Here is a 13,821-nt window from a genome sequence, read left to right as displayed (position 1 = left end):
GGGCAGAGCTGCCCAAGGTCTTGGGAGTCCACCTCTTGCACTGGTGTGCCCTGGATGTGAGATACGGAGTCAAAGGAGATTATTTTGGAGCTTTAAGGTTTAATGATTGTCCTGCTGGGTTTTGAACTTGTGTGGGGCCTGGAGCCCCTTTCTTTTGGCCAATGTCTCCCTTTTGGAATGGGAATGTATACCCGATGTCTATACCCCATTGTATCTTGGGAGTGAATAACTTGTTTTTGATTTTACAGGCTCACAGGTGGAAGGGACTTGCCTTGACTCAGACGAGAGTTTGGACTTTTGAGTTAATGCTGGAACAAGTCAAGACTTTGGGGGACTGTTGGGAAGGCATGATTGTATTTTGCAATGAGAAGGACATGAGATTTGGGAGGGCCCAGGAGTGGAATGATATAGTCTGGATATTTGTCACCACCCAAATCTCATATTGAAATGTAATCTGCCATCTTGGAGGTGAGGCCTAGTGTGAGGTGTTTGGATCATGGGAGGGGGGAGATCCTTCATGAATGGCTTGGGCCATCCTCTTGGTGATAAGTGAGCTCTCACTCTGAGTTCATATGAGATCTGATCATTTAAAAGTATGCAGCACCTCTGCCTTCCAACTCATTCTCTCTTGCTCCTACTCTGGCCATGTGAAGTGCCTGTTCCCTTTGCCTTCTGCATGACTGTAAGCTTCCTGAGGCCTCCCCAGAAGCTGAGGAGATGCCAGTACCATACTTGCTGTAAAGCCTGAAGAACCATGAGCCAATAAATCCTCTTTTTAAAATAAATGACCCAACCTTAGGTATTTCTTTAATACAGTGCAAGAATGGCCTAACACACCATACACTGTAATATCCAGTGCTAGCAAGAATGAAGGGAAACACCCGGTTTCACACATGGTGAGTAGAAATATGTTAGGAAAGAAGTCCTAAAATTATTCAGCTAGAAACACACATGTGTTGGCACAGCAAATCCATTCTGGGAATGCAAACCTATAGAAACAAAAGCACCAGTATGTAAGATTACAGGTATAAAGATGTTTCTTTCAGCATTGCTTGCAGTGGCAATTAATAAATAATAACAACGACAAAAACCCAAGCAAAAACAGAATCACCATGAATACAGCAGTGATCTAAAAATTAACATATTATAGAGTAAAATGTAGCTATTAAGAGATTATGTTCATCATCGCCTGCTCAGTGAAACAAGCACTTTGCAGTGTGCTGTGCATTTGACTCTGACGTGTTTGATTTTGAACAAGATAGCAAGAGGAGCAGGAGGAGACCACCAGGATGTTATCAGTCATTATTACACTGGTGAGATCTAGGAGGTGTGCAGGAGAATGTTCTTAAGTGTTCCTCATATATCTCAGTATTGTTTCCTTTGTTATAATAAGCATGTCTTACTTTCATAATGAAGAAAAAGGATAGAGAAGATGGAGCGCATGGGGCAAGAAATGTGGCGCTGAACAGACTTGGAGACTGTTACTTTGGAAATAAGTAAAAGAACTAGAGATGTTTGGTCTGAAAAAACCAGGACTCCAGGAGGAATGCTGGTGTTTACTCACTTATTGGGCTTTTGGGGTCCTAGGAAATCAGACTCATTTTTCTGCTTTTCTGAGGTAAAGGCTGGAGCCATGGATAGAAGCAACAAAGGACATTTCGGCATAATATGAGGAAGAAGGCACTGAGAGTCCAATCTGTCTGCACCTGGGAGGTGATGACCCCACCATTCTTTGTACCACCCAACCCACCTGCGAGCTGCGGTGCACTGGCCTGGGCAGCTGTGCTCAGGCTCAGTCCCTCAGTGGTACCTTGGGCAATGTCGTCCTGCCTCTGCAGGCAGGGCCGCTCCACCTTGTGCCCGGGCTGTGGCTCTCGCTCTGGCTGCTTGGGACCCCTCCCTTCGTTGAACACATGCGGCAGATTGGCTGTGTGCACCTGGCGGAGCTGCTCATAGTCGCTCAGAGCGGCTGTCAGGTCCCAGTTTTTGCCTGTGGACAAGAAGTGACAAGAGGTGACAATATGAATGCATGAATTATGGTCTCATCATAGAGAAGAACCGTGACAAGAAGGGTTTCCCATGAGGACATAAACTAATGAATTTTCTACCAGTAGTTCTCATTTTTCAAAGGGGAAAATGGCCCTCTGCATGACTCAAAGTAGATTTCATACCCATAAGTGACGTCCATCTAAAATATGTGACTATACACAGTTTCAGAGCCTTTAGGTTCAAACACACACACACACACACACACCCCCCTAAACATTGTACCCCCGATTATCACATCCGCCTTTGAAAATCAAGTTGTAGAGCTTACTCTCTGAGGGGAACAAAGCGTCAATTAAAGAAAAATGAATTGAAATAATTCTCAAAGTTTCTTTGGGCTTTTGCTCAGAGTTTTACTTTTTAAGCTTACTATGAGAGAAGTAGAAGCTTGGGGGGGATTCTCTTGTTAGTGAGTGTTGGTAGGAGATAGGCTTCCAAGCTCAGGCCCTGCACCGGGTGCGATGCCAGGCTGGGCAGGTGTGCCCTGCATGGGTATACACTCAGCAGGGCTCCCACCCCGACACGGGGTGCTGGACTGGCACTTCGTAGCACTAGGCGCAGCTACACTGGGGAGTTGGAGGCAGGGTGGGCACTCCGATTCCCGACTCTGAGAGTCAGTGGACTTGTAACAGCAGGAAGGCGTGTCACACACTGCATCCGATTCAGTGAGGCATCATCCTACAGCACGACTGGGCAACTACAGTTAACAATTTCAATATAACCAAAAGCGTAGATTTGGAATGTTCCCAACACAAAGAAATGATGCATGTTTGAGTTGATGGATATCCCAATTAGCCAGATTTGATCACTACACACTGTATGCTTGTATCAAAATATCACATCTGCCCCGTCAATATGTACAACTATTATGTATCCATAAAAATTAAAAATTAAAAAAATTTTAAAAAGAAATCAAAGAATTAAAAAGTTAGCCTTAATTTTAAGGAGCTAATAAAAATAAGCTCCCCTCTCATCTTTTCCATTTTAAGTTACTGGGAACCCCAACAGATGTCACATCAAGTAAGGATGAGAAGGAAAGGCGCAGAGGCCCATGGTGAAACCTGAGGCTAGAATACTGGGGCAGCCACAGGATACATGTCCCTGATGCCGGGATACTCACTTTTGGGAAGGAATGCAACTCAGAAGAACAGTCAAGAACACAGGTTCTAGAGCCTGGCTTTGAGCCCTGGTTCCACCTTCTAACTAATTCTCTGATGGTGAATATATCATTTCATCACCTAAGGCCTTGCATTCCTTCCTGTACAATTAGGATAACACAATCCATCTAATGAGAACTCTTATGAGGGTTAAATGAGAAAAGGAGATAGTGTTTGTAAAGTTCTTCCTTTATGGAAAGTGCTTAATAGATGGTAATTACCATTATTCTCATTAATTACAGGTTTTTGTTTTATGTTTAACTTCTAGCACTCGGAGTTAAAAGCCAGTGAGTAAGTGATAGAGCTGAGATTCAAATACAGATCTGCCTTGATTCAAACCTTAGCTTTTGGTGTTATCATTCCCTTGAACCTGACCCAGCTTTGGACATAACAGCTCCTGGTTGCTGACACACCTCCTTCTCTACGTTGCCCACCTACCATGACCCTTCATAACCAGAGTTTACCCTTTTCACCTGGATCCCCACTCTCCATCCCCACCTTGCCAATGCATTCAACTGCTGGGTTCTACTCTCTTCTCCACAGATTTACCTATACTCTGTGAGGTTCTTATTTGACTGTTACTAATGCCATGCTCCAAACACACCACGGCCATGGGAGGGCACTAGAGGCTTAATTCTAACATGGATATTTTCATACTTCCTCTTCTCTTGCACCCTGGGATGCTCTACGATCCCTTCACTGGTTCCTTTGCCTCTTCCTGCCCATAAAACACATGGATTCCCCTAATTTTTCTTCTTGCTCTTCTTTACTCTTAATTTATACCCTCCTTTGAAGATTAAGTCCATCTCTATGAGAATAAGCTTAATTCTAGTTACAACGTATATCCTAAGTTTTAAAGCCAAATATCTTGACTATGGCAGATATTAGCTGACTATCCAGTTTCTGTTCTCCTCATCTAATTCTATATGCTCAGAATTGTAATTTATTTTGGATAGCAATACACACAGCTCAAAATATTCATTTTCTCCTGCAGATCTTCAAAATATGTTCCTGTTGTCCTATCTTTCTGTATTTGCTTACTCTGTTCCTTCTTCCTGGAATAGTTCCTCCAAGCAGCAAGACAGTATAGCTGTATGGAAGAAGACCTTAACCAAAAGAATTCAAAGACTGAGGACGTTGCCTGTGAAGTTTTTCTTTCAGGATGCCTCAATTTCTGATTATCACCAAACAGCAAGTTATTGGATTACTAGCAGGCACAGGTTTCATGGTAAGAACTACAACCTCTAGTACAGTTTACTGCTGAAAATGCTTATGCCTTAAACTTCTAAATCATTTGATTTTTTTTTTCATTGTCTTAAGAGGCAGTGGATTTCGAGTTAAATTTAACATATGTATTTTGGCACTCAGAGAGGGATGAGTTGCTTTAATTTAGTACAAAACCATAATAGCTCTGAAGAAAAACTATAAATCAGATATACATGAACTCACAAGAGGAGGTGAAACAGAAACTGACTAAACTCAGGGGAAAAAGGAGTCAAATTGTTTTAGGAATGAAGTTAAACTATAAGGGAGAAAAGAGAAAACAGACTACAGATTGCATAGCAAGAATGAATGATATATGAAAAATAAGGAGACAAAACAGAAATAAAGAAACACAGGGTTAAAGAAAAATGTTAGATACAAAGTAGGTAAAAAAAAAAATCCAACATACTCATAATTGGAGCCCCAAATAAGAAATCTAAAATAATGGAAAAGGAAAAAAAAGAATTTAAAGATTTTAATTAAAAAAACAAACTTTTTGAAATATTTGTTTTTACATATTTAAAGGGCACACTGTATAAGGAAACTGTTCTTAGTCAATACCAACATATATCCTTTAAAAATTATCCTCTTTTAAAGATAAAGATAATTTTTTAAATATGTAAGCAAAAAAGAAAGAGAATCAGGTTGGCAACATACTTCTTGGCAGCAACATTCAATGCCAAAAGACAATAGGGCCATATCTACAAGATACTGAAGGAAAGAAAGCAATATGAGCTAAGAAGGTTTTATGTACATTCAGTCTACTCTTTTCTGTATAAAGGCTGTAGACAAACCATTTAAAACATGAATAGTTCAGAAAACATTTCTCAAATGGACACTTTTTGAGAAAACTACTAGAGGATGAACTCCAGCCAATCAAGAGATGAATAAGAGTTTGGCAAAGGAGCAGTCAGGCAGCAGTAAGTTTTCTTAACTGCACATCTAAGAAAAAGCAAAGGTAGAGATACAAGTGATAAAGAAGAATATCAATATTGTGTCAAAATGAAAATGACACAATCAACAAAAATGGTAGAATTTAGAAAGCAGAATAAATTTGCAATGCCTCAGCTGTTACACAAGAGACTGCAAAGATAATGTTTACAGTTGACAGGTCAGGCCAGGTGCAGTATTTCACACCTTTGGGAGGCCAAAGTGGGCAGATCACTTGAGGCCAGGAGTTTGAGACTAGCCTGGCCAACATGGCGAAACCTTGTCTCTACTAAAAATACAAAAATTACCTGGACATGGTGGGACACGCCTGTAGTCCCAGCTGCTCAGAAGACTGACGCACAATACTTGTTTGAACCTGGTAGGTGGAGGTTGCGGTGAGCTGAGATTCACCACTGCACTCCAGCCTGGGCGACAGAGCAAGACTGTCTCAAAAATAACAACAATAACAAAAACACAAAACAAAACTACAGTTGACAGGTCAAATATGTACATGGAAGCATATTTAATAGTAGAAGGGGAAACAATAAGAACAGACAAAAGATATACTATTGGTTAAATTAGATGGTAGAAGAGAGAGAGGAGAATGAAGGAAGAAGATAGAAGCTTGTTTTATTGAGACATATAGGGAATAAACTGATATTGTCTAAAGAAAAAGGGATATAGGATATTACATAAAGGCAAACTTATGTAACCACTAGTTATAAACATAATTATAAGTAGTTATAGTTGTTATATACCAGTGGTTAAAAAAGTAACCATTAACATAATTTTTTAAATATCAGAAAAAATATTCTAAAATAAAAAGCTAAGATAGCATAGTGAAAGACATTTAAAATATTTATACAGAAAAACAGAAACTATGACAGAACTAAAACCAACCATATCTGTCATAGCAATACATTTAAGTAGGCTTAACACAACTATTTAAAGAAAAGGATTTTTACATTATCTCTAAAAAGAAAGATGAATCATTTGCTGTATATAAGAGACACACCTAGAGCAAAGTGATTTAGAAAGGTCACAACTAAAACAGATAGACAGTAGTTTATCAGGTATACAAGACAAAGACAAAACAACAATAACAACAGAACTGAGGTTATGATCTTGTATCAAACAAGGTAGAATTCAGGCCAAAAAGCATTAAGTAAGATGAGGAAAACCACCTTATAAGGCAAAAGTGTTCAATTGGCAATGAAGTGTATTAATCATGTTTTTTATTCTTTGTATTTTATGATGCTTTGACATCCTGGGGCCTTTGTGACCTGGGAGAGGCTGCATCTCCTTGGGCTAGCATATTCCTAGAGATAATAAACTACTCTTCTGCAAGCCTGCCTTTCATATACAAACCCATTAATCCAAAGCCCAGACCCCTCAACCACAGCCTTTCCTACAATTCCAGGCCAATATTCCCCTCCTCTAATCAGCCCAGGGCCAGGTACCAGATAACCCAGAAGGGTCCCTCCACCTTGGGCCTGCTGGAATTATTCAGACGAGCCAACCCTCAACCAGCTTAGCCTGCTTGCCTTGCCCTGCCCAATCCTTCCCATGGAAACTGCAATAAAGGCTCTTGCTCTGGTTTTTCTCCTGCTCCCTCTGCCTCCTGACTATGAAACAGAAACAGATTAAACTCAGGGGGAAAAAGGAGTCAAATTGTTTTACAAATGAAGTTAAATTATAAGGGAGAAAAGAGAAAACACGCTACAGATAGCATAGTAAGAATGATAAAAACGAAAAATAAGTCAAGTAGCCAACATAAAACAGAAATAAAGAAACAGGGCTTCCCCACATGGCCCTGTGTGGTGTGTCATGCACCCCGCTTCTAGGGAATTGTAAGGAACAAACTTCTTCCTGTATAATAATAATTTCCATATCTGCACACCTGGTTAAAACAAATCCAAAGTACATATGGAAACAGAAGATATAAGAGGTATGAATATCTGCACAGTAAATTAGAAGGCAGAAACTTTATACGGTGGAAACTACCATGAAACACTAAGATCACCACACTGACATACACAATTACCTAGAGCGTACCATAAACAGCAGCAGTGACTACAACATGGTAACAAACAGCCTGCAAATCCTAGAGGTCGTAACAACACAGGTTTACTTTTTACTTGTTCCACACATCCCCCATGGGTTGACTGAGCTCTGTGACATACCTTGTCATTCCAGGATTCCGGCTCATAGAGCAGCCACTCTATGCCTATGACTGTGGAAGAAGGATACAAAGCCAGGAGCATCTCCCATCAACAATCAAACACTCTGGGCCAGAGGTGATATCTCACCTGTTACAATCCATGGCAAGAACTAGCCACAGGCTCCCATCCAAACACGGGGCCCAGGAACTACATCCTCCCACGTGCCCACAAGCGGGAGTCAGAGAGCGGGACATAGTCCGTGAAGTGCATTAGTGCTTAATACACTGGATGTAAAATTAACACACATAAATAAATAGCCTTTATCTGTGAAGAAAAAGACGTTAGAGGACATACTGGAAGAATATTCCATACACAATTGCAACTAAAATGATAAAGTAGTGAGGGATATATTTAAAAGAAACATACACGACGTGAAAGGAAAATAAATCTCAAGACCCCAAAATCACTAAGCCAAAGGGTGTCAGGCAAACCTGCCTCCCATTTTATTTCTAAATAAGATAGCTACAAAGATAAAAAACACTACATACCTCCCTCACAAGTTGCTCACAAGGAAATTCCTTATGGGCTTCAAGATCTTCCTTTAGGGCCTCAGAGCCCTAAAACAGTTCTGTTGCATTTTACCCTGGCAATGTAAATTGATAGCTTATCTCCACAGATGTGGCACAAAGGATAGCCAGAACTCTTAAGTTCTGTCTTAGAGTTCTAAGTCATCTTAGAGATACCTAAGTCATCTCTCTGCTCACCTGAGACAAATGCATATCTGGTTGCTTCCTCTGCTCTATTGTTTATGTAAAAATTCAGATTTACTGAGTCAGACTAAAGCATAAGTGACTATTCCTCTACCTGCCTCTCTCATGTAAATTGTGTATTCAGTGTAAGGCTGATCGAAGACCCAAAAGAAAGCAAACTTTTGTCTCTTATCTACCTATGACCTGGAAGCCCCCACTTCAAGTTGTCCCACCTTCCCAGACCAAACAAACATACCTCTTACACATATTGATTGATGTCTCACGTCTCCCTAAAGTGTATAAAACCACACTGTGCCCTGACCACCTTGGGCACATGTGCTCAGGATCTCCTGAGGGCTATGTCATGAACCATTGGTCACTCATATTTGGCTCAGAATAAATCTCTTCAAATGTCTTACAGAGCTTGAATCTTTCTGTCAACAACAGCATAAATGTGGAAAACTTATAATATTCCTCAAGGGCATACAAGTTAAACTGTGCATACAATAAACTGAAAATCCTAATCCCCACCAACTAACCAAATGAATCCTCTCTGGGCCAAGGGGACCCCAGAGACACCTGAAAAACTGAATTCCTGGACACAACTGACCAGCATTAACATTAAAGTACAGATCCTAAGACTGACCAAACAGACTGTGTGGCAATGAGATACCAAATTCCAACCTGACTCTGAGATAGCATCACAAGACAGATAATAGACCCTGAATGAAATCAAATATATTTTACTCCAAAATATGTTTCTTTGACATATTTTAAAATGGCTCTGCAAAGCTATCTTTGTGGGGGAAGTTTGCATTTGTAGAGAATCTCCATTAACGCAGCTAGCACCTTCCTGGTTGCAGGAAAGATTAAGTAAGAGTCTGACACATTGAAAGGTCTGAAAAGAGACATTTACGATGTATTCTCTCTGAAGGCTGCTAGCTGGAGGCTGCCTCTACATAACAAGAATGTTGGCTTCCGCAATCCCTTTATCTTAACTCAAGCATTTCTTTCTACTGACTTCAAATCTTTACGCAAAGCTTAACTCTTTCAACCAATTGCCAACTGGAAAATCTCTCTGAATCCACCTATGACTGTGACCATCCCCACTCCCTGCCTTTCTAAGCATCTTTGAGATGTCCCACCTTTTAAAGCTGAACCAATGTATACCTTACATGTACGGATCCATGTCTTTGCTTGTAACTCCTGTCTCCCTAAAATGTATAAAACAAAACTGTAACCTCATCACCTTGGGCGCTTGTTCTCAGGACCTCTTCAGACTATTCCCCACGTCATGGTCATTCATACTGGCTCAGAATAAACCTTTTAAAATATTTTACAGAATTTGTTTTTTCCATCAACAATACTATGTTCCTAGTTTAGGAGACTTAATGTTGTAATTTATTCCTCTAACTTATACATATGATTTGATTCCAGTAAAAACAAAACAAAACAAAAAACAGAAGCAGGTTTTGTTTTCCTTCCTTGGAATCAGACAAGCTGATTTTAAATTCACATAAAAAAATAAGGAAGAATAACCAGAGAAACTCTGAAAAGTAAGTACAAAGAGGAGGAAGGAGCACTCTGAGACACTGGCATGAACTCTACCGCCTCAATGACTGGTTTGTGATCAGACTCAACAATGGAACATAATGGTGTAAACCAAAAATAAAATTCGAAGGCCCCCCGACAACCATCTAAATAGGCTCCCTCCTGGGCCAGGGCACCCTAAAATTTAACCGGAAAGATTGGTGAAGGCCAGGGTGGGAAGTAGGGGTCAGACGGGCCTCAGTATGCCCTCCTCCTTTTTGGAATGTAGGAAAAGCCAACCAGCATTTAACATCCAGCATTTAACATTTAAACATCCACATTTAGCATCTAGCATTTAAAAGCTGACCAGCATTTAACATCCACGTTTAACACCCAGCATTTAACATCTAATTGGACTTAAGTCTGATAAGAAACATTTAAAATCTATTCTCTCTGAAGCCTGCTACCTGAAGGCTTCATCTGCATAATAAAACTTTGGTCTCAACAACCTCTTTATCACAACCCAGACATTCCTTTCTATTGATAACTCTTTCAACCAACTGCCAATTAGAAACATTTTAAATCTACCTATAATCTGGAAGCCCCCACTTTGCACTGTTTCACCTTTCCAGACCAAACCAATGTCCTTTTTCTTTCTTTCTTTTTTTTTTTTTTTTTTGTTTGAGACGGAGTCTCACTTTGTCACCCAGGCTGAAGCGCAGTGGTGCAATTTCGGCTCACTGCAACCTCTGCCTCCCAGGTTCAAGCAATTCTCTTGCCTCAGCCTCCCGAGTAGCTGGGACTACAGGCTCCTGCTACCATGTCCAGCTAATTTTTGTATTTTTAGTAGAGGCAGGGTTTCCCCATGTTGGCCAGGCTGGTCTCAAACTCCTAACCTCAGGTGATCCGCTGCCTTGACCTCCCAAAGCACTGGGATTACAGCCATGAGCTACTGTGCCCACCAAATGTCTCTCCAAAGATTTTACAGAGTTTGACTCTTTTCATTGACAATGAAAAGCCCCAAAGAGAATCAAATACACACAAAATGTTAAAAGACAGTTGTCAACTTGGGAAAATGTTTGCAACTCGTATCACCTACAAGGGGTTTATATCTGAAGAAGGTCAGGTCCTGGAAAAATCTGAGGAAAAAACATGAGGCAGGAAGTTTGTCAGGGGATTGGGCAGAAAAAGCAGCAGGCCCACAGTGCAGGTGCAGTATATTGTAACAAATACTGTAATAAAAAATATTTTTTTCTTTAAGTCAGGAACGTTCACCTTTTCACTTAAATGAAACACATTATGGCTTCTTTTTGTCTTATCCAAATTGCCAGTATCACTATTCTTGTACTTTGGGACCACTATTAAGTAAAAGAAGGGTTACTTGAACACAGGTACTGTGATGCCAGGATAGCTGATCTGATAACTGAGATGGCCACTTAGTGATGAATGGGTGGGTGACATGTACAGCCTGGACCCACTGGACAAAGGAATGATTCACATCAGGGTGGGATTTCATCATGCTACTCAGAATGGTGCATGATTTAAAACTTATGATTTCTGGAATTTTCCATTTAATATTTTCAGATCGTGATTGACTGCAGGTAAAACTGAAGCCTTTAAAAGTGAAACCGTGCATAAGGGGGGCTATTGTATGTATGTGCCTGTGTGTATGTATATATGTATATATGCACATGTATACACATACACACATGCACACACATATAATAGCTCCCCTAATCCACAGTTTCAATACAGATATACTCTCTCTACATATAGTATATATGTGTACTCATACGCACTATATATAGTATGTGTGTGACTGCATGTGTATGTATCTGTCCACATAATCCACTGTTTTGTGAGTTTTCCATTACTTGGAGCCCAACGCATTCCTAAATAATGTAGGGAAAAATACAGGAGAACAAACAATGGCAGGGGGAACTATGTGCTATGTAGAAGTATAGATTCCACCAGGATATCTAGGAAAGAACCACCATCATTTGGGATCCAAGGGGCTCCCTGGGGGAAGTGTCATTTTTTGTCTGAGATCAAAAAGAAGAGTAAAAGTTGTCTTGGCAAAGAAGCCAGGAGGGTGAGCAGGGAGAGGGGTGTTACTGGACAGAAAGTTGCATCTGGATAAATCTGGAAGTAGAATGGGCAAGCACATTCAAGGTACTGAGGTCATTAAGTGTGGATGAAGTGGGCAGCAGCAGGAGGAGAGGTCTGGTTAGGATGACGGTAGCAGGATAGCAGGGAGGATGAGATGCCAGGAGAGAGACGCCTTGCAGGAATTGTACAGTGGGGTTTAGATTTGACCTCAAAGGCAAAGTTGAGTCACTGAGGCATTTTCAATAGGAGTGAAACATGATAAGATTTTTAATTTAGAAAATAAAGTATTTGCATTTAAGAAAAATTACTCTGGTTGCATAGCAGGGACTACATTTGCATTTGCACAATACTGGGGCAAAACGAACGTTAGGAGGACACCTGTATTAGTCTTGTCTCATGCTGCTAGTAAAGACATACCCAAGGCTAATTTATAAAGGAAAGAGGTTTAATTGACTCACAGTTACACAGGGCTAGGGAGGCCTGACAATCAAGGTGGAAGGTGAATGAGGGGTAAAGTCATGTCTTACATGGTGGCAGGCAAGAGCTTGTACAGGAGAACTCACATTTATATAACCATCAGATCTTGTGAGACTTATTTACTACCATCAGAACAGTATGGGGGAAACTGTCCCCATGATTCAACTATCTCTACCTGACCCTCCCCTTGACACGTGGGGATTATTACAATTCAAGGTGAGATTTGGGTGAGGACACAGCCAAACCATATCATTCCGCCCTGGCCCCTCCCAAATCTCATGTCCTCACATTTCAAAAACCATCATCCCTTCCCAACAGTCCCCCAAAGTCTTAACTCATTTTAGCATTAACTCAAAATTCCACAGTCCAAAGTCTCAAGACAAGGCAAGTCCCTTCTACCTATGAGCCTGTAAAATCAATAGCAAGTTAGTTACTTCCTAGATACAATGGGGGTACATTCAATGGGTAAACACTTAGCCAAAAGGAAGGGGCTGCAGGCCCCATGCAAGTTCAGAATCCAGAAGGGCAGTCAAATTTTAAAGCTCCAAAATGATTTCCTTTGACTCCATGTCTCACATCCAGGTCACGCAGATGCAAAAGGTGGGTTCGCATGGTCTTGGGCAGCTCCACCCTGTGGCTTTGCAGGATACAGCCCTCCTCCTAGTTGCTTTCACAGGCTGGCACTGAGTGTCTGTAGCTTTTCCAGGTGCACAGTGCAAGCTGTTGGTGGACCTATCATTCTGGGGTCTGGAGGATGGTGGCCCTCTTCTCACAGCTCCAATGGGCAGTGCCCCAGTAGGGACTCTGTGTGGGGGCTCCCATCCCACATTTCCCTTCCGCACTGCACTAGCGGAGGTTCTCCATGAGGGCTCTGTCCCTGCAGTAAACTTTTGCCTGGACACCCATGCATTTCCATACATCCTCTGAATTCTAGGTGGAGGTTCCCAAACCTCACTTTTTGACTTCTATGCACCTGCAGGCTTAACACCATGTGGAAGCTGCCACGGCTTGGGACTTGCACCCTCTGAAGCAGTGGCCTGAGCTCTACATTGGCCCTTTTTAGCCACGGCTGGGATTTGAGACTGCACAGAGCAGCAAGGCCCTGGGCCTGGCCCTTAAAACCATTTTTTTCTCTTAGGCCTCCAGGCCTCCTGTGATGGCAGGGGCTACTGTGAAGACCTCTGCCATGCCTGGAGACATTTTCCCCATTGTCTTGGCGATTAAAATTTGACTCCTCGTTACTTATAGAAATTTCTGCAGCTGGCTTGAATTTCTCCCCAGATAATGGGTTTTTCTTTTCTACTGCATTATCAGACTGCAAATTTTCCAACCTTTTATGCTCTGCTTCCCTTTTCAACATAAGCTCCTACTCCAAACCATATCTTTGTCACAGTGGAA

General features: G+C 41.3%; 1 protein-coding gene across 1 annotated transcript in view; it reads right to left on the bottom strand.

Annotated features, from left to right (window-relative positions):
• Window positions 1-13,821, bottom strand: part of OTUD7A (OTU deubiquitinase 7A) — a 382,571-nt gene that overhangs the window by 92,530 nt on the left and 276,220 nt on the right. Inside the window, exon 5 of the mRNA XM_025390202.1 lies at window positions 1,811-1,990. Coding sequence (XP_025245987.1) covers window positions 1,811-1,990 — 180 coding nt within the window. The remainder of the gene's footprint in view (window positions 1-1,810; window positions 1,991-13,821) is intronic.

Source organism: Theropithecus gelada, chromosome 7a (assembly GCF_003255815.1).
Source record: "Theropithecus gelada isolate Dixy chromosome 7a, Tgel_1.0, whole genome shotgun sequence".
Lineage (NCBI taxonomy): Eukaryota > Metazoa > Chordata > Mammalia > Primates > Cercopithecidae > Theropithecus > Theropithecus gelada.
The sequence above is the reverse complement of the archived record's forward strand: the minus strand, read 5'-3'. Positions and strand labels throughout refer to the sequence as shown.